This window comes from Melopsittacus undulatus, chromosome 8 (genome assembly GCF_012275295.1).
Source record: "Melopsittacus undulatus isolate bMelUnd1 chromosome 8, bMelUnd1.mat.Z, whole genome shotgun sequence".
In the NCBI taxonomy this organism is placed as follows: domain Eukaryota; kingdom Metazoa; phylum Chordata; class Aves; order Psittaciformes; family Psittaculidae; genus Melopsittacus; species Melopsittacus undulatus.
Window position 1 is genome coordinate 41,692,907 of NC_047534.1, and position 21,343 is coordinate 41,714,249.

Genomic DNA, 21,343 nt, shown 5'->3' on the forward strand with positions numbered 1-21,343 from the left:
CTCAATTATATGATTAGATACAGTAGAAGAAAATCTTGCCAGTAGAAACTGCCTTTAGGGTCTCCAGAATTCAGCTTACACAACAAAATCATGGGTCATAGATATTTCACAGATTATCAGGTAGCTGAATTGTCTAACAGAAGATGGCACAGTGCAACCTTTTCTTTAAGGCATCGCTATTCACATTGAAATCTGGAAGGGAAGCCTACAGCTGTGTACCACCTCCATATGGCTGGATCTGGAGATAGTGATGTACCAAAACTTCCCCTGGTGGTTCTGCAATAATTTAGTTTATGCAAAGCTTACTTATATAAGCCAGCAAACCTACTAACAATATCTTTTTACATTAAAGAGCTCTGATGACATATAAAGACCTTCACATTTTTTATGATGAAGTTTATTACTAACATATGAAAAATGTATTTTTCACAGACTCCTACTCATCTCACACTCCTGTCTTTGTTATCTCTCCTGCCATATGTTGTCACCATGTGACTCATTGCCAGGGACTATATGCACAGCCTCTGCACTAGCCAAATTGTTACAGGCTGTGATAATGATTGAACCCTAAGCACTTCCACTAAGAGTGAAATGAAGAACTTTAACAGACCTCTAAGCAAATTATTTTCATATATATGAAATTGGTGCCAAGATATCAGAGCAGCCCCTAAAAGTAATTGGTACTGTTAGGACTGCATGAAGACATTATTTAAAAATATCTGCACATAGTGCTTTATGCAATCACTTCAAAACCAGAAAATGAAAGGGAGGGTTTTTTTAACCCTATGCTAACACTGTATAAGAGAACTGACCCTTGCACAGAGCCCAGGAGAGGATAGGAATTATCACCTATCACTGGACAGTTATATAAACCATCCTCATAGAAAATCAATTTTGTTGTAACAGTTTTCATGTGACTACTGGAGAGGTTACTTCTAGACAAACACCTTGTCATTGCACCTTGCTAGGACACTGCTTTCTTTTCTGCTTGTGCTCTCTGTTCATTCTTTCTTGTAGGCTCACATGTTCATGAGCGAGTGAAACATTTCCCCTAGCAGTCTAATAACGCTCTGTCAAAGTCCATATTTGACAATCTACTGAATGTGTTAAGAGATAAGCTTTCTTTTTGGTCATCTGGGAAAAGTAAATTGAAATATAAGGAAATCAGAAGTAAAATTATTGTGATTATTGCTGTTTATGGTGAACAAACACAATTATTACTGGTGTCTTGTGTGGTCTCTTCAAGACTGCATCTAGCGAATTGTAATTTCCTCTTTACAAACAGTATACTTTCAAATACCCAGAGCTATACTTAAGTGCTTGAAAATTGAAATAAATGAATATTCATTTGCTTGGCAATGTTGAAACTTGCAATATTTGGAGGATTAACACACAGATTATGTCCTTCTCTGTCAACTGAAAGATTTTTTTTATATAATTTTAGTAAATGCATTTAGAATTGACAAAATAGCAAATCATGCTTTCACAATTGCTTCAATTATTTAAATGCATAAATACCAGCACAGAACCTAAGTCTTATTGAAAATTCAGTAAAGAAAAGCAATTTACATTTTATCACATCAAATTAACCAGAGAAAATGATGGATGGATGAAAAGGTGACTTTCAGGAGTATTTCAGCATATCCTATAGCGGTTTTTCTATACAAAATACCTTCAAATAAATCACGTCCAATAAGCTAGGGATTTGGAATCATTATATGAAAAACATAAAGGGGATATTTCAGCTTGCAAGCTTCACTGACTCGATTTACGTGTTTCTCGAATCTTAATTCGTGCACTAGGGGGAGCTCCTGCAACTCTCTAGCACAATAGAAACCAGGGGACAACATAGGCAACATTATGGAAATACAGCATGAGAGATTTCTGAAAAAAGACATACTCTTCTGCCACTAGCAAGAATGACTGTATGAATTTGCACAACTTAATCTGCTTATATCTTCTGTGCTCAGTATGGTTTCCTCAGTACAAAGGAGATGAAGAAGCACTTTTCCCCTTTCGGGATGCACACTTCCCAATGAAAAAAGCATGAATTTATGTAGGTTTTAAACAGTCACAGAGATCAAGTTGCATAAAACAAAGCTAGCATGGTTTTGATATGTGATGTAATTTTAATCAAGTGTGTCACAGAAAAAATATATGTGAGCAAGTTATCAGTCTGTACCATAATAAACACAAAGAACTAAAGTCTGTACTGTAGCAAATATAGGTAAGAGGACTTCATTAACACTGCTCAGTCAGCCTCCAGTATTGAAATATTCTGCTTTTGAGCACTTAATTTTTCAGCCTTCCTTTCAAGTAGATTTTGTGTGTGTGTGTGTAGTTTCTTGAAGATGTGTTGTTGGTTTTGGAGTTTTTTAAGGAAACTGCAATATAGAGATTCCATTATGGAAAACAATATAAAACTTCAGCTAGGATCATTAGCAGGGTTAGGATGTTTTGACTATCAACTACTTGAATAAATACAATAATTGTTATTCATCACAGATACCTATTTTTCTATGCTCTTTGGCATAGCACCCACAAAGGAGTTTTAGACATCTTAACAGAAAAAAGGTATTTAGCACCACACTCCATAACAGAGTGGAGATTCATGCTTTTGATGGGTTGGTTTGTCCTCTGTTCTTTCCCATATTCATTCCTGCGCCTCTCTAATTAATTTCTGCAATGCTATCTTCTTTAAAGGGATCATGTATCTCACGTCTTTTAGAGTAGAATGAGCTATTTCTTTACTCATTTCCTACTTGGGCACCAGTAGAGGATGTAAGAGCACAGAGAAGACAACTGTGGTTGTCAGTGTCCAGCTTGGTAATAACCAAAATGTTGCTCCAGCAACTAAAATGAGTGATTTTGAGAAAATCCACACTGTTAAGCTTCAACAGAGGAATGCCCAAGCAGCCCAGGACCAAAGATGAACAGTGTAGGGATTCTTCAGACACAATGCACACAGCCTGTGTATATAAGCCTGCAGTTAAACTGTAATAAGCCTCTAGTGAGCCAGTTTCAACTGAGATTTTTCAATATGTTTGATTTTATAGGGGGTCACAAATGACACCCCTAATTGTCAGAACAAGCCCCAGATGTCAAGCTCCTAGTTCAAAGGATGGGATTGCTAGTGTACCACTGGGGAAAGCTATTTGATATGTGCTATGTGTTTTCCCCCAAACTCAATGTCAGGGAGGTTTGATCCATTTCAATTTAAAAATCAGCCAGGAGCACACTCTCAGCATGGCAAATTCAGTGTAAACAGTCAAAAAGTGGCCAAATTGTAAGAACAGGATCTTGTAGTGGGAAGTACCATGCAACCCTGCTGCCAGCTCTGCTGGTAATAGATGGAAACAGAACCACTACCTATTCTGCCTGCACGCTGGAACCCGACCTCCCCTGTGTTCCAAGTACTCTTCTGCATCTTTTCCAAAAATGTATTTGAAATTATTATTGATTTTGTCATTTTGGGTTTAGGGTTATATTTGTCTCACAGATCCAGCTATATCCAACTGTACCCCATGAGAATTATTGAAAACTAGAGCTAGAAAGAACAGTGTACAGATATTAGACAGCCTAGTTAAAAAGACCAAAGCTGTGTTATTTTCCTTTATGTAAGACAGCTTTAAATTGACTTTGTTTTCAGGACAGTAGTATACTCTGTCTCAGTATTTTATGCTCAATTTAACTGCTATATTGCATTAAATGATGTGCAATAATGTAACCCTTAATGCAAATGAATTCATGTTCAGTAAAAAAAAAGATAAAATCTCTTTGCTGCCATCTCCAAACAGATTTTTTTTTAATATAGAATTTAATGAACTAGGAAAACCAAACATCCCCATATGGTAAGAAAATTTCAAGGCACGTAGTAAAAGAAAGATCTTGTTACTCATCAAAAACTAATAGATGTGACAGGAGAAAAAAAAATAAGCTGAAGATGAAACTCAAATAATTAAGAAATATGGAGAATCATCTATTACAGTGCTTATAAAAGGCTTGGCAGAGGCTAAAAGCGAAAAAATACACATTTCATATTTCAACAGTGGAATATATTAAATTTCTTCTGAAGTAAATTATTTATAGTTATAAATTTCCCTGGAAAATTAAAACAACGCCCTCTCTCCCAAAATAAATGCATCATCATGATCAGAACTATTGAAGACGTTATCGCCTTCTGTCTAAGACTGTAATATTTTCTTATCATATGAAAGATTTTGAGGAACTTTCTCTGAATCTCGGGAAATTCCTCTCTCGGTCTTTTTCTGGACATCACGAAGTAGCCTGCAGGCTTCTCTGAGCTGTAGTTGCGGCCAGTCCCACAGGCATCACTCTGGCAATTTAAAGTAGCCTAAAGATGTCTAACAGACACTTCCCTTTCCCTGGATGAATGTCCTTCCCTGATACAGTAGTCATTTTGACAGTCATGTATCATCCTAAAAAAAACAAAATATATAAAAACTACAAACAGGGCTGTTTTCTGGTACCCTGTTATTTTGTACTTTGAATAACTGCAACAGTTCTTGGAATTTGGCCCTGCAGTCCCAGTATACCCCTGATCATTCAAAACTGACTGCAAGGCATGAAGATCAACATGTTGTGTAAGCACTGTAACAGTTGTACAGTTTAAAATTGAGGGAATGAAGATTGCATGCAGTAAACAAAATACTCAGGTATTTATCTCTCCTACATTTACCTTTCACTTAGTATAATTAAAGAGATCCATGGCCATATGGCAAAACCACAAAACTAGGATTCATGAAACACTTCTATGCTGCGAGGTTCTGCCACATTTGTCATGGGACTGTCTGAGCTCCTCCAGGATGAAACAAGGTGAGAAGCATCTGTCACATATTTACCCTCTCAGCTTCTCTCCACAGAAATGTGTGCAGTGTGGGAGGGAGAAGGATGGCTGGTTTTTGTATGTGTCTTGGAAAGGAAGTTAATAAGGTTTACAAAGGACCTTATTCCTGTAAAAGTCAGTGGACTGTCTGAGCCTACCCCAAACACATTCTGTCTCCGACTCAGGTGAACACTGGTTCACTGGTTCAGGTGCAGAAAGAGTCCTGTTGTGCTAGAAAAGCCCAGCTATTGGCAGCAGTATTCATCAACAAATTTTGTTCAGTTTCTAAAATAGTTTGTACTTGAAAGTGTACACCACCCTTAGCTGAGCATCACTGCCCATTCTGGGGGGCATACCACCTTCTAGGAAAGATGGATGTTTTTACCATGTTATCTCTATCTGCTTCAGAAAATACAACAAAATATTTTAGTTTGGATTTTATGCCTGGTGCTCTCAGTGAGCAGTCAAGCAAGACCCCTGGCTTAACTCCAAGTGTAGCATTGAAATGCCAACAACTCAAAGAAGCACTGAGATGTAACTCATAACTAACTGTAAAATGCTTACAGCAAGAAAGGTGCTATCTATCTAAGAATTATTACTTTGTGCATGAAAAAATGTTTATTTTCCTACAGGATAAGGCAGTGTCAGGAAATGGTATAGCATTAGTAAGATTCTAGAGAAAGGAACTGTTACATTTATACATTTAATAAAGGCTGAATATGACAATTAAGAAAGGTCAGTACCCTTGAGGAAGCAGGACAGACAGACAGGGAGAGGTGGAAGTAGTTATTTTCGCATTAAGGAAACACACTAAAATATTCATTGTCTTTATCTGTTGTCAAGAGATGTTTTTGTGTAACAAAAATACCTTTAACCTTTTAAAGACATCACACATGCATCCACTTAAACTCTTACGTCCAGAGAGAAGACATCCAAGGAGGTGTTTATTACTCTAACTTTTCTACTTCTGCCATAAAAAAATTCTAAAAATTATTAATCTTTAGAGCAATGTCTGATAGTATTTCTTCCCACTATTATAATCACTTTAAACTGAGCATAGTTTATACTCATGAGTGCTTTCATGTGGGTCCTCATCTGGTGAGACTGAAGGCACAGACCTATCTTACAAAGCAGAACAGCTACCCCGTGAACACAGGAGAAAATTCACCCTGAGCAACAGGCCAGAACAATGCCTGTGCACCAGTTAATACTTGGTTAAGCCTCAAAATAGGATTTAATTGTGAATTTTATGATCCATTGGTTAAGCACTGGTATTGCCACAGTGCTGCTTTTCTTCTTTACCCTTAGCACTTTCTGACAAAGACAGGACAATCAGACTATGACACAAACTTCGTCAGCAGCACGCTTTCTAATAATGCTGATCCTCAACCAGTTGCTTTCTCCAGTTAAACAATACAATGTCTAAAGCATCCTTACAATTCATATACTGTACTCACATGCATCAACCACATGCTTTGCATTTGCACCTAGTTCTTTTCAATTTCATGCTGTACTTCAGTATTTTTCATTACCAAATCTCCCTCCCCCAATCAAAGGTGTGGTTTACCTTACTGCAGTTTTTAGAAACCTGGCAAAGAGCACCGCTTGACATGCTGTCCTTATCTGGCATTCCTGAAAGAAGAATACAAAAAACAAATGTGTACTGTGCGTTCTTTCAGTAACAATGGAGATATTTATAAATAGAAGATGGAATTGGGGGGCTCAATACTTTGACAAGGCAAACATTAATCTATGATTTTTTAAGAGCAAAACAGATTTGTTCAGACAAAGGCTTTTCCCCTGTGAACACAAAAAAGACAAAAAAGCTAATTTGTACAAATACTATAAACAGCTTACTAAACACAGCACTTTCTCACATCTTAATATTTGAAGTATGTTTACAGGAATTATTTGTATTTTGTCATTTAACATTATTTGTGATTTAGTACCTGAAAGCCAAATGTAACATTGAATTGCACTAACTAGCATTGCTATGCTATGCTATGCTATGGTTTCACGAATGGAACACATTGAACATATAACATACGGGACAAAACTTGCAGATGAAATTGCTAGCTGTCAGATATTGCCCTGATTGGCACCTACATAATCCTCTGGAAACTAAATAAAAGTACTTTCATTACAGAAGTGACAAGTTCCAAAGGCTGCCCTTGGATTCGTGTTTACAGCACTATCCCACAGCCTAACAAGTTCTCATGAGGCAGATGTACCCAAATCTATTTAGCTACATAACTAAGGTTAGACAGCAGTATGTTTACTGCAGGTTGCCTGCCCAAGAACTAGCCTATGTTCCCAAGCAAGCTGTGTAGCCCATCCTAACTAAAAATATAAGCCAGTTTGTTGTATTTAATTTACTAGCAACACTAATGACCGTGTTCCATGGAATTCATGTAATAACTAGAACTAGCTAAATGCTACATGACATCATACAGTATGCTTTAATCAATAGGCCTGGCCCACAGTGAAGATTTTGTGTACAGCTCTATGTGCACTTGTTCAGTGGGAACGCAATTAGCCAAGTTCCAAAGTATTCCCTACTATATGCAGTGTTAATACAATTGCAATACTGAATTGAATTTAAACTTTAAATTCCAACAGCCAAAACCAGAGGACTTTCATCTTCCCCTCTTTTCCCTTTTCTCTGACATCTGATGTCTATTTTCTCATACTTACTGTCATTGTTAGAGCCAGTTTCCATAACACCATAAGGAGGAGTGAGAAGTCCAGACATATACTGTCGGTATTTCTGAAAGACAACGATGGCACATAAAGTCAGGTACAGATGTATAAAGCCATACGATGGATTATGTGGTATTTACATTTGTGAGTCTGCTGTCTTGTGCTTCACATGCTCACATGCAATATGAGGCAGTCAGACATGTCTTTCCTCTTAATATTACAAAGTCCACTTTCTTGACTGGCGCACACTGCCTTTATCAAAAGTTGTTCTAAAACAGTTCCCTCCTTCATCTTCCCCAAAGCATGACTTTGAGGGTTCTACAAAATCAGTACTGTACTCAGTTGTGTGACTTCCCATAAAGGCTGTTTTATAGCTTATTTGAAATTACACTGCTCAGCTGAACTCAAGCTAGAAAGCTACTTTATTGTAGGGATGGAGACAAGGTTGTTAACTAAGGATTCATCAGCATCATGTATCACTACAAGTTTGGGGTCAGATTTGAAATAGACAGAATTTAGTGCAAAAACTCTAAACGTTTAATTCCAACACCTCAGTAAGTTTGCTTTTCAGAAACCACAAGCTTATGAAACACACAAATGTTGCACTTCATGTTATGTGTACACACACACAAACTGTATTAGAGATGAAAATTTGTAACTGTAAAAATAATGTTCCTCGTACCACTGTAAACTACATAATGGTAACTAATGCCAGTAACTGGTATTTTTCTTCAGTGAATGCTGGTGACATGATCGATAAAGTTCAAAGCTCTGTCTAGGGCTTAAGAAATTCAATTCACAGAAGCTAAAAAAATGACACCAAAGGAAAAAAATGTCCTTTTATCAAATACAAATCATTCAATAAATGACACATTTTTGTTTCCAATCAAACTATATTACTGTCATTCTTAAGGGTAAACAATTACAATTCCCTTTTGGAACTGTCAGAAAACAAGTTTGCACAACAGGGATGTTGATGATCAGTATAAATGTGTCGTGCAGCCCTTAGGATGTGCAGTGAGCTGAGCGTGAGCAACCAACCAGCCGAAATGCATGTAGGTTTCAACTAAGCACACAGAATAACTGAGACAGAAAATTTCCCTCATAGTGCAATTTTAATTTAGAAGTTTTATCCTCTGCTCTATGGAGCTGTTTGGATGCATTCACTTTTAAAATGTTGTCTGCTGGATTTTAACAATGCTTGAATTATCCTTTTAACATTTATTTGTCTTGGAAGTGGATATGCAAATATCACTAATTCTCCCACTAAAGACAACGTCTTGCATTATGTATAATAACAAAAGCTACAAAGCTTACATTAATCTTAATAATCCAATCCTATTTTTAGACAAGCAATTGCATCCTAAAGCTTACTAAAATATTATTTAAATCTTACCCATAATCCAGCTGAAAACTCATAAGAGCAAAACTATGTTATATCCCTGGTCAGTCACAAAGAATAAATGCTACTTCATTTGAGGATAAAACTCTCCTATTTTCTTTTCCAAACCATTCACTTTCCATACACTGCCCCAGTCCTATGCCTGGAACTCAGTGAGAGGAAGAACGTGAAAGATTATTATTTTCTTAGTTCAACTAGTAAATCACACACATAAACCAAGGAAAAAAACTCATTTTGTTTGGCCAAATGAAAAAAGGAAAGCATGTCACAAGGGGTTGTTTTATTCAAACAGTAGATAAGCATTTTGCTCTACCTTCAACTGAATTTGGTCTTGAAATGTGATTTAGAAATGGCAAATTGAAATGTTTCATTTGAGATATGATAAAATCAAATTTTATAGCTTTTTTTTCTTTTGCTCTTCCTCACCATTCAGGTTGTATTAGTTTCTTTGTTCTGTTTTTTCCCTAAATAGCATTTTCCCAGAAATACATCATTAGTCCACATTTAATCCACCTTGATAATGAACTTGAATTGTAGGAAGACAGTCATTTTCTCTTTTATTTCCTATAGCACGTCCACAGCCATCATACACTGTATGCCAGCTTCCCTTCTGCTTAATTATCTATTAATAGATATTTTTCCTGATCATTATTCTCATGAAACAAACCATAGAACACCTTATAATTTCCAAAAGATTTGGGGGCTTAGCTTAACAAAAATACCTACAGGTGGAATAAGCCATTACTGCTATAACACTTTAAAGGAGGCACCTAACCCCATTCAGCCCCACCTCATGCTCAGGATGCCAACACCCACCAGGAGCAAAAGCACAGACTGCCCAGGACTTCAACTCTGTCATCTTCCATATGGAGGTCCCACTTCATGCTATGTGATGAGTCTACTTACAAGTCTGACAGAGCAAGCCCTGTGAGCAGTGTTGCCTATGAAGGAGTTCAGGCAGCATTACCAGAAGAGGTACTAATTCAAGATATGCCCTCAGAAAGCTCAGTTGTTCAGACTCCTCCAGGGGACCTCTGCAGAAATGAAACTAACTTGTATATTTGGGTATCTGGAGAGAAGGCTGATATGACTGCCTACACATGGTCTCCCATGAAGGTACCTCGGTAGGGTGTGGGCTGACACAGAAGCTATAATTCATGCCTAAAATTGTGTCAGCTCATTAGCTAAATTAAATGTCAAGGGACACTTACTTGTCAAGAAATCAGGCAAACACTATTTGCTGGGAAGCCTAACTATGTAAAGAAACACCTAAGTAACTGCATAAAGATTTACAGTATCAGATGGTGTAATGAAGTTCCAGGCATTAGATCTCTGGAAGCTGAGATAATGAGGAAAACACAATCCTGACTGTGAGACTTATCTTGTTACTGTAACATCTCTAAATGAAAAGATAATGCAGAAAGTTAAATTGTACTCCTAGGTGGCATTTAAAATCATCCTGAAGATTAACAGCCTAAATATTGACAAAAGGCTTTTGAAAATGTATTCTACTGGTGGTATGAAGCATGGAAAAGCTTTCTTTATAAAAGACAGCAATAGTTATCAAATCATCATAAGCTTGTTTGTTGCCAGAAGTGTTCAAGTTCTGTAAATCCAACGTGACAGCAGGTTTTAAAACTATATTCAGTGACCTATTCACTTTGTCCCCAAATTTCTACCAATTTATCAACTCTATCATGCAACAGCTAAAAGATCAGATACTTCCTGCAGTATTTTTCCTTCCATTTACTGATCACCTCATATCCACACAGTGGTGAAAATTAACACGACCTTTTCAGCCACTATTATAGCCTGAAGTACAGAAGAGTGCTGACAAGGAACAGTTGGTGATGGGAGAAAATCACATGCTTGCTTTAGTGGGGAGGTACTGTGGGAGAATTTTCATATCAACAGTTTTTAAGGCCACTCATTGTCAAGCTTTTCAGTGTGTTCCTTCTCATGCTTTTATTTAGACTTTATTTGCAGTTACCTGGAGTTAAGTCTTGAAGGTTTTCATGACTACAAAAGATTTTCTTCTACTCCATGAACATAATTTGGTACATTTTTATATGCTAATGTTTAGAAAGGCAGTTACTGTAATTCTTTTGCAAACTATCTCTTAAATTCCATATAATTTTTTCTAGTGTATATAGGGTATATGAAATATGTCTTTCTAGTTAGCCCCTTCTACTGCAAGTATTGCAGAGCTAATACATGTTTAAAGGGAAATAAGGAGCAAAAAAAAAGAGATTTAAAAATACAAACACTCCAAAACAAGCCAGGTAGATGTGAATAAAACAGATGGGCATTTGCTGTCCATGAGCATTGCATAGCTAAACCACAGCATTCTAATGGGAAAGACTGATGAAGGGAAGAATCTCCTTCGCTACCTCTCTTTGGTACAGCTTTGAACACAGGTTCCACACCACATACTCCTCTATACCCCCAAGCATAGCAGCTCTCCAGTCCCCAAAGAGTATCTGGTGGGCTGTGTAATAAGGACCCAGGTAATGATGTTCTGTAGCACTAGGAAGTCAGGCTTCTGATGCTTCCCCATACCAAGGTGAACCCACATGTGGCCAAATACTAGGAATTGTCTTGTAACATTGGGCAAGGTTTTGTCCAATGTCCAACAGATCTCTTCCTCCTCTTTCTCGCCCACTCACAACCTCAGTCCACAGTGTCACTTCTGACCAGACGCACTTCTGCTGCCTCCTGTCCTGCCTACCACTGGCACCTGAGAAGGTGACAGGGGAGAGCTTGCTTTACTTGCAAACTTGGGAGTAACACAAAGTAATTCATTTCAGTTGTAGAAATCCTAAACCAAACATTGAGGTGCCCCTTCCACAAAGGTTTTTCAAAAACTTACGTTAACTATTTTATTAAATGCTGTTATTTTGACTGTTATCCCAGTTCTGCAGGCCTCCTGTACTAGCTATTCATACTGCTGCAATGGTTTCTCTTGGGGAATAGATGCTGTAGCTTGACAATGCGGGCCAGCTTCTCTATTTTCGTTTGACAATAAATAATTGATTACTGATGCTCTCAGTACAACTCTCTTCTTCCTCTAAGTTTGCTGTGCCAGTCATTCCATTTTGGCAAGGAACCATCTCCCTTGTGAGCATTACTCAGAAGGGTGCATCACTCCCATGGTGCATTGTTTCTTTTTTTTTTCCCCAGAACAAAAAGCAGAGATGTGAAAGAGCGCCTGAAAATGTGAAAGAAGTCCCCTTTCCACTCACCAAACCAAGCAAAGATTGCTGTCTCAGAGTCTAGATCTTTGCCTTTAGATCTGATGGTCCAAGTATTGCTCTTCACTGAACTGACAGGTTAAATCCTAGATCATCTTCCTGTTATCTGTTAGTGTTTTCCAACAAAAAGTGCCTAATGTGTCCTTACAGAATTTCACAAGAGCAATAACTGAGAATCATATTCGTAGTTGTTTATTACCCAAATCTTGTTACAAAGGGGAAAACAAATGACACACTGTTGCCCAATAGTATGTGCTGACATCCACAAGAAGACTCTGGCATAATTCTGATTTCACATACTGCCACCTTAGTATGTTTATGAATTAGTAAGTGTATTTCTTCTAATCAAGCTCAGTCCGAAAACTTCCAACTTTTCAGGTCAATGCCAATTAACTGGATATCACAAAAAGAACATGACAATTGGCTGTTTAACATCGCATAGCAAATCATTGCTTGAAGCTGATGCTTCACTCTAGAACACCAAGTATCCTGTCCATTACTAAATACTTGTGTTTGTCATTCACAAAATATGTATATTCACTGTCACAGTATAGGTAAGAGAACAGAACTGAGGTATTTCTAAAGGAAAAGATAAAGACAAATTAGGAAAAAATAATTCTACAATAGTCAGAACATATCTTTACATATTGTGGAAAAACAGAAAATAAACCATGTGAAGATCTCACCACAACTTACTGAACAGAAACTGTTTTGTATACGTCAGTCCATCAAGTCATTGCAATGAGAGAGACAAAGCCTGAAATAGCAGAAGTGAAGTATCATTTAGACATATTTAGACAAAATAAATACAGGAAATGCCTGTACTGAATTTGCTGAATCCTGATCCCAGAATCAGTACAGTTTATATAATAGCAGATGAATCTGCATCTTTTCCATTTACCATCTTCTGCATGTGCCTGCATGGCTCTAATCAACTATGCTTTAGATTTTATTTGATCTTTGTTTTGGAGGCATATAGTTTTCTGTCACATTCCCACTTAAATCAATTTATCATGCTTGAAAAGCTCTGTATGCAGAGCTTGCTTGATCACAGAATCCCCTTGCTATTTAGTCGAAAAGAAAAATGCACCCAGCTCCCTGAAATCATGCCAAATAGCAGGCTTGGCTACCAGATAGAAACCCAAAGATAAGACTGCACTGCAAAAATCAAATCCAAGGAAATTAGAGCATGAGCAGTGATTAAACAAATTACACAGCCTATTCTGCTCCATCTAATTTAAATATAGAAATGCCATCATGCAGCCCTCCAATTCTGTCTCCTAGAGGAATCCACTCAGGAAATGCAGTTGGGTGGAGACAGAACTTGGTTGGGAGGGGTGGGAAAGATTGCATGTACTTAAAAAGGGCAAAGAAAACCTACAAAGAACAAACAGGCCACTTGATTTACGTGTTTTCTTTTACTACACCTTTGTAACTATAGAATAGAAGATGTATTTACAGGAAAAAAAATATAACTGTTTAACTGCCTTTAACATGAAGTTCAAGTTTTTAAAAGTGGCTGAAAAAGAGCATTATATAATTCCATGTTTACTTTTTCCCAGTAATATCTGTGTTGAATTTGGTCACTTTAAAATCAGATGATGATGACTGTCAATAGCAGTGCTTTGCAAGATCAGAGAATAAAGCTGTGCTCTTCTTTCTTCCCCTTTCATTATCACTTGTAGGAAAGAGGCAGCAAATCACACCTTAGCTGGAATTTTCTGAATGAGGGAAGCTGCAGACAAGTACCTCGTTCCTTTTCAAACTGTTCTGTGACTCCAATTGTAAACCTGCATCTTTATTAGCAAAGCCAGCAGATATGTCTCAAGAACAAAGATCAAAACTACTAAGAAAAAAAGTACCATTTTAACATAATTTTTCTAACTGCTACAGCCGACCTTTAAACCTACATTGACAGGACTTAGATCAAGCTAAGTCTGGCATCATTTCATAGGTCATGCACAAGAAAAAACTGTTCATAGAACATTTTCCTAAAGTTCTGAGCACAAAATACTTCCTTTTACCCTCAGGCAGTCATACCTCCTATTTTCAGATACACTAGTTTAATGATGGGAGAAGTAAATATGTGGTTTTTCAGGTGAGCTCAGTCTGAGTGTGCTGCAAGAAGACAGTGTGCAAGGAAGATCAGAGACAGTATGAGACTGGCAAATACAGCATGGGGCTGGCTTTGTTCAGCCCCTCACCTCAGCACCTATGGGCTGCCTCTTACACTATTTCTTCCTTATGGTGTGCCTTCCTAAACTGATCTTTAGCATTTTTCTGGAGCAGTAATTCAGCTGAGACAAAAGGTCACACCAGGAAGACATTTATGTTTGTAAAGTGTTTTGACACAATGACAAATTCTGCAATCACAGCAACATACATGTCTTGTTTCTGATGACATATCTTAACCTACAGATCAAGCAAAAAGCAAGGATTGTGTATACTAGACCACTCAGAAGTCAGCAAGAGCCTCTAAACAAAGTTATCCTTCCACCCTGAGATTGCCACCTTGCAAATACACAAGGCCTGACACAAATGGCCAACATATCTTTGCATTAATGTTCTGAAAAAGGCTTCATCTAAAGAAATATACGTGGCACTAGGTGTGTACAACCAAATTAGAGAAACGCTGCAAACCTCCCTGTGCAGGCTGTGATCTGACAGCGAGTTGAATTCATGATCCTGTCTAGTGAAATTCTGTAAGGTCAGCACCAGACCTGTAGGGTACTTAAGTCCTAAAAATAAGTTTTAAGTGCAGCTGAAATGACACATTTTCCTTATGTTGACAATGTGAGCAGCAATGCCTTTTTCCAGTGTTCATAAACAGCTTCTTTTCTTCCCTCCCCTTATATAGTTCTAGGAGGAGATTTGAGCCAAATAAAGAAGCAGCAAAATGGTGAGCTGATCTGTAACTCTGCTTGTCATATTTAAAATCTCTAAGCGCAGAAGTATGTTGGACTAGAAATTCGTTTTCATCTGTAAGGAAACTCTGGGTTAAATATTAATTTCTGTACAATCAATATAAACCTCTTAATGAGTTCAGTGGGGTCAGCCTAACACTGTGCTTTTGCTTCTCACAGAACCAAGCATGTATCAACTTCCAATACTCTTCTAATATTAAAGGCTTCCTTTTCATCAATAATTCCTCAAAGTGATTGTTTCTACTCAATTGTGCCTTACAATAATAAGGATATCTCATAAGTGTAAATAAACAAACACACAAGGGAATTTCCCTTATAACATTATCCTTTCTTTAATGCTTTTAAAATACTATTTTGATTACAATGTGAGCTGCTTTAAAAGCAGTTTGTGCAGCTCACTCAGTAACACTGCTATGAAATCAAACCAAGTACAATACAAAATAAGAGGGAAAAGACAAACTAAATAATTATAAAAGACAAACTAAATAATTATAATTCAGAAGGTATGATTGAACATAGTCCACTCCCCCTAGTGCATGGAAAAGAGTGCATTATGACACAGAAAATCATTCATAATCAGATTGGTATCACTTAACCTAGGCCTCCAACTCAGCCAAGCAGTCAATGCAATGGCACCACTGGAATTACCTTGCTAGCATAAATCTCTCATGGGTCCAGCTGCTCAAATCCAGAGTCCCATTCTTGCACAGTGCTGTATAGTAAATGCTGCCGCATTGTGGTACTTTCTCACCAGAGATTACAATAATATTTCAGTTATTTTATAACACAGTGCCTAGTTATACTATCTTACATCCACGTGCACAGTCCAACATCTCATGGTCCTCGAGTTTGAAGCTCCCTATATAAAGGCATGTGAAACCTGGCCTGTGAAACATGACGGACTTGTTCAACACCATTTTATCTGAAGAAACCAAAATGTATTAAATGGAAATTATTGACTTTTATCAACTGAAATGCAAACAACATTAATAACAGCAATTCAGTTGTGCCATGACTTAAGGATCAGGTAAACTGCATTAAACCAGCAATGCAACAGCGTTATTTGGATGGGGCAGTTCAAGGTTTTTCTCTCTAAACGGAGTCAGTGCAAGTGACTTTCTCAAAAAGACATTTTACTGATCTGCCAGTCCCTCACCGAGACTAAAAAAGCCTGCACACCAAATGCTGTTCTGTGATTCCAGAGTCTTGCAGTGGCTGTTTCTCACACAATCCTCTCTTTAGGCAAAAAGTTAAGTAACATTATTCATTTCACCTCAGTGCTAAAAACATTTTCAAACCTCATCATGAGAGTGAATGGTGAGGAAAGGAGGCAAGCAGGGATGGGAAGAAGGAAGAAAGTTAAACATTAGGAAAGAAATAAATGTTGACAAGAAATAATAAGTAAAAATGTGTTTGGGAGCAATGGGTGAAGGGTAGTGGGGGAGTGCAATATACAGACTAAAAAGACTCCTGCAGTCCACTGAATAGTTATCACAGGGAGTAGAGAGACTTCAGGGAAAAAGGCACATTGTAAGAAAAAAGAAATAAAAACCAGACAATGTACCTGGCTGACAGGCTGAACAAATGAACTTTCTCCTCTCTTGTTGCCACTGGAGAAGCAGTTCTACCTTTTGAGGTCTTAGAAACAGATAAGGAATTTTAAAAGAGGCAGAAGTGAGGCTCTTTGTATCTGGCTGTAGTTGAGACAGTTTAGGCTTAAAGATTCTGCAGACTGAGATGAACAGTACATCAGTTATTACTATTAAGTTTACATGAGAGGACTATACAAATTATGATGATCGAAGTCTATAAGCAATGAACTGTAAGAAAAAAGAAAAAGGGGGCTGCTTAAAGACTCACTAACAGACCATTAAACTTGGTCATATACTACGTATGTTAACAACACAGCAGTTGTGTGAAGCACAGAATCACAGAATCCCGAGGGTTGGAAGGGACCTCAAAAGATCATCTAGTCCAACCCCCCTGTAAGAGCAGGGTAACCTAGAGTACATCACACAGGAACTTGTCCAGGTGGGCCTTGAATATCTCCAACATAGGAGACTCCACAACCTCCCTGGGCAACCTGTTCCAGTGCTCTGTCACTCTTACAGTAAAGAAGTTCTTCCTGATGTTAATGTGGAACCTCCTATGCTCCAGTTTACACCCATTGTCCCTTGTCCTATCACTGGATATCACTGAAAAAAGCCTAGCTCCATCATCCTGACACCCACCCTTTACATATTTGTAAACACTGATGAGGTCACCCCTCAGTCTCCTCCAAGCTAAAGAGACCCAGCTCCCTCAGCCTCTCCTCATAATGGAGGTGTTCCACTCCCTTAATCATCTTCGTGACTCTGCGCTGGACTCTTTCAAGCAATTCCCTGTCCTTCTTGAACTGAGGGGCCCAGAACTGGATGCAATTTTCCAGATGCGGCCTCACCAAGGCAGAGTAGAGGGGGAGGAGAACCTCTCTTGCCCTACTAACCACACCCTTTCTAATGCACCCTAGGATGCCATTTGCCTTCTTGGCCACAAGGGCACATTGCTGGCTCATGGTCATCCTCCTATCCACCAGGACTCCCAGGTCCCTTTCCCCTTTAAGCAGTTTAACAAAAAAATCCCACATCTGATGGGCAATGAGAAAAGCCAATTCCTGCGCTAAGATTCCTCCAGAAACAATTTGTCAACCCCCAGCATCCAAAACCTGTCAGCACAAACGCCCAAGTACTGGTCTCTCAGTGAGAGACAACTTCTGTCAAGCTGGCTTAAAGATACTCTCAGTGAAATGTCTGTGGCATCCTGAAAGGCCTGGCTTTTAAAAGTATATTCTAAAACTTATACTTGGCTTAAAAAGTAATCTATTTCATAGGAATCTCACTAGGAACTGAATTAATTTTCTGAACCTGTATGTTTCCATCCCATTGCAGCCATTTATTCTGGATGTTCCCTCGCACATGGCTGAAAATAATTTCATTGGCATATTGAAATCTTAACTTACCCCACTAGATGAACAGGCTTAATACAGCCAGGATGTACAAGTAGATCATTAATTTTTAAAATAAAGCATCTTTCTAGTCCATTGCTTTCAACTGTTCACTTCTTAGATACCTTTGTATTTCCTGCTCCTTCTTTATGAAATCACCTTTCATTTATTTGTTTAAAGGATGACAAAAAGGTATTCAAATAAATACATCAGGCTGTGCTGGGGAGGCTCCACCACCTGTTTGCCTGTTCTTGTTCCAAACCCACTGGAAACAGTGTACTACAAGGGATATTTACACAAAGCAAAGAGCAGCACTAGATAAATACACTGGTTTTACATATAGAGCTAACTAAATTGGTTTTCAGTAGAGAAGGAAAAATAACAGTGCACAGTATTAGTGCACCATGATTTCAAATCATTCCTGTAGAACAACAAATGAAGATGAATGGATTGTAAGTCTTATAAGTGAGCACATTTTGAAAATTTGAAGAGACTCAACAAGGACATCTCAAAATTCTTTTTAAAACACCTTGCTAGGAGGATGCAGTAAATAACCCTGGCTCTGGCTGTGCAGTGGCAGCTGAGAGGAGAGTGTATCTCATCTACTCATCTTTCTGTCCATTTCTCTTACACTGAACTGTCCCTAACAATTTTCCCAGCCTTCTCATTGAAAGCATATCTGAACAAACTTTAGTAGTTGTTTGGGTTACAGTCATGGTCACAATGTGCCAGACCTCCTGTACTCAGCTCCTCGAGCATATGACTCCTAACACCACACACATAGTCCACCATCAAGTAGATATATCATGGAAGTCATGCTAAGTATTGGTGGCAGGAAAGAGCAGAAATTGAAAGGAAGTTTTTCTAGTCCTTCCACTGACAGAAAAAGTTTTTAAACATTTTCATTGACTGTGATTATATCCATATTCTAAGCTTATTTGGCAACTTCAATTCTTACTATCAGCAATTCTTCTATGCATTTTCATTATGGCCATGCACGGATGTCCTAAAATTGCAACTTTTCAGGTTTTTGTGGACACATCCAAAACAGACAGCTCTGGCTTGTCATGCATTGACATCACCTGCTGTTGCAGCGCTGAAAAATATATATGGACATTCTTTTGCACTCCTGATAGAAGAGAGGCAGGTTTTATTGAGAAGTAATCTGCTATACTTTGCCCTTTATGATAGCAAGAATGATTAATTCTTGAAGCAAGCGTGTTACTATACTGGGAAGAGACTTTCAGTCACTCTAGAAGACAGGACAAGGTCACTGGTGATACTAGAGATAGAACACTTCTTAATTGAAGGGCTACCTAATCTGCAATGACCTGCACTCCACTCTGTTTTTGTAGGTCTCCTTCTCTGTTGAGAAGCAGGATGGACAAAGCTTGTTACTGTCACTTTGATATTGTGTACCTACTCACCGCTCAAAGAAAGTCTTTATATAGAATATTCAGTAAAATAAGCTACAGCATGAGTCACACTGCAAAAGTCCATGCTTCTTGAGTGTTATGAGGCACCAGAGGAATCAAATGACTTGCATATGAGAACAGACATTATCCACCAAGCCACAAGTGTAATTATAGAACAGCCTTTAAGAAAGATTTCATTAACAGGGAGAAAAAGCTGTCTTAACATCTAAATCCATTTCACATAATTCTTTTGTTAACTTACAACTCTAAAAACATATTAGAGACAAGTTTTGCAAGCCATATTGTAATAAAAATGAAATACATTGGAAATAAGGCAAAATATTTTTTCCATACAAGTTTTATTTTTTTTGCATGGTAACTGCTGTTTATCTGCTGTCTGATAGTACTGAGGGGAATTCAATGTTACAGAATAAGGAAGCTGGACACATACATCTCACAGATTTGACTGACTAGTTTTCAATTATGAAGTATTCCCCTACACACTGCAAGCTGCTTGTTTAGGGAGCATCACAAAACACAGTTTTCATATCATACTATCTCTTCAGTTTTATAAACCTCAGACTTCTGTGGAAATCTCATCTTTTAAATGAGATAGCCACTGTAATTTCTGTCTTTAATATAAGATTATTATTTGCATAACTCCTATGGAGTGGAAGTCAAATGATACACACCTGCATTGGAATGGACCCTTAGCTGACACAAATTAACAGCTTCACTGGCATAGCAAAACTGACTTGTATTTACTGACCTGTTCCAATTGCACTAATGATCACATGTCTTCTGTAGGAAAAGCATACTGACCAGTGTAGTACTGAAGACTAGACCAAAGGAGAGCTCTGCCATACTCTCACGTATGCCACTCACAAACCATAACTGATACTTGAACCCAAAAAGGTTCAAACTGAGAAATACAAAGCTTGACAGTTTGACTACCCTATAGCTCTTAGGAGACTTCCTGTTCATTTCTGCAATGGGCAATTTCATCCTTGGGAATGGCCACATGCAGACACCCTTACCAACAGGTAAGCAAAGGTCTTAAAAGGCCCCATCACAGCCTTGACGCCACAGAATAATTTCAGAACAATTTCAGAAATTTTTACCTCCAAGCTTTAGGAAATCACAGTTGGATCCAAAAGTAGTAAACAAAAGCTCTGTGAAGCAGGTACGACAGCTCTTGCCACTGTCTTGAAAAACACCTGGTGGTGTTTTGTCATGGTAAAATCGCAACACATTCACATCACTGATATCACCTAAATTTAGCAAACTTGACAGGTACTACAAATCTGACATGATTAGAAAGAGCAGTGTAAGCAGGCCTGCAGACCTACTGAACGACTGCACTGCTCAGCGGATGTCAGTAGCATGAGCTTCCGAGAGAGTTAATCCTTCTTGAAAACAGAGACTAGAGAAAAATCCAGACAAGAGAGAAAAGTGCACGTGCCTGAACACTTAATAGGGAGGCATTTGTCAACTACAGTACGGATCAAATCTGGCCTCTTAGAAAGTAAAATTGTTATAAGTGTCCAAAGGTGCCTTTATAAAAAAGAAGTGTAAAAAAAAAAAAAAGGAAAAAGAAGAGGATGCAAAATTAACTGAGATGTCAAGCAAGAACAGCACTGTCAGCACAGGCCTGCTGATTTGCTCTGCCTCAGGACAGAAACTAAGGGTCTGAAGCACCAGCGTGTCACTCTGATTTCATGCCAGTGTGACTTTTTTTCCAAGAGACTAAGGTAATGCTCACATGTAAGGTTAATTACAGCAACAGATATATAATTCAGGAGAGGCTTCCAGAGTGTATGTT

General features: G+C 38.1%; 1 protein-coding gene across 2 annotated transcripts in view; it reads right to left on the reverse strand.

Moving 5' to 3' along the window:
• Positions 1 to 21,343, reverse strand: part of RAPGEF4 (Rap guanine nucleotide exchange factor 4) — a 152,706-nt gene that overhangs the window by 76,481 nt on the left and 54,882 nt on the right. For both annotated transcript variants that reach the window (XM_031052201.2, XM_013129927.3), the window contains exons 5-6: positions 7,541 to 7,613; positions 6,414 to 6,478 (exon numbers count right to left, since the gene is read on the reverse strand). In XM_031052201.2, the coding sequence (XP_030908061.1) occupies positions 6,414 to 6,478; positions 7,541 to 7,613 (138 nt within the window). The remainder of the gene's footprint in view (positions 1 to 6,413; positions 6,479 to 7,540; positions 7,614 to 21,343) is intronic.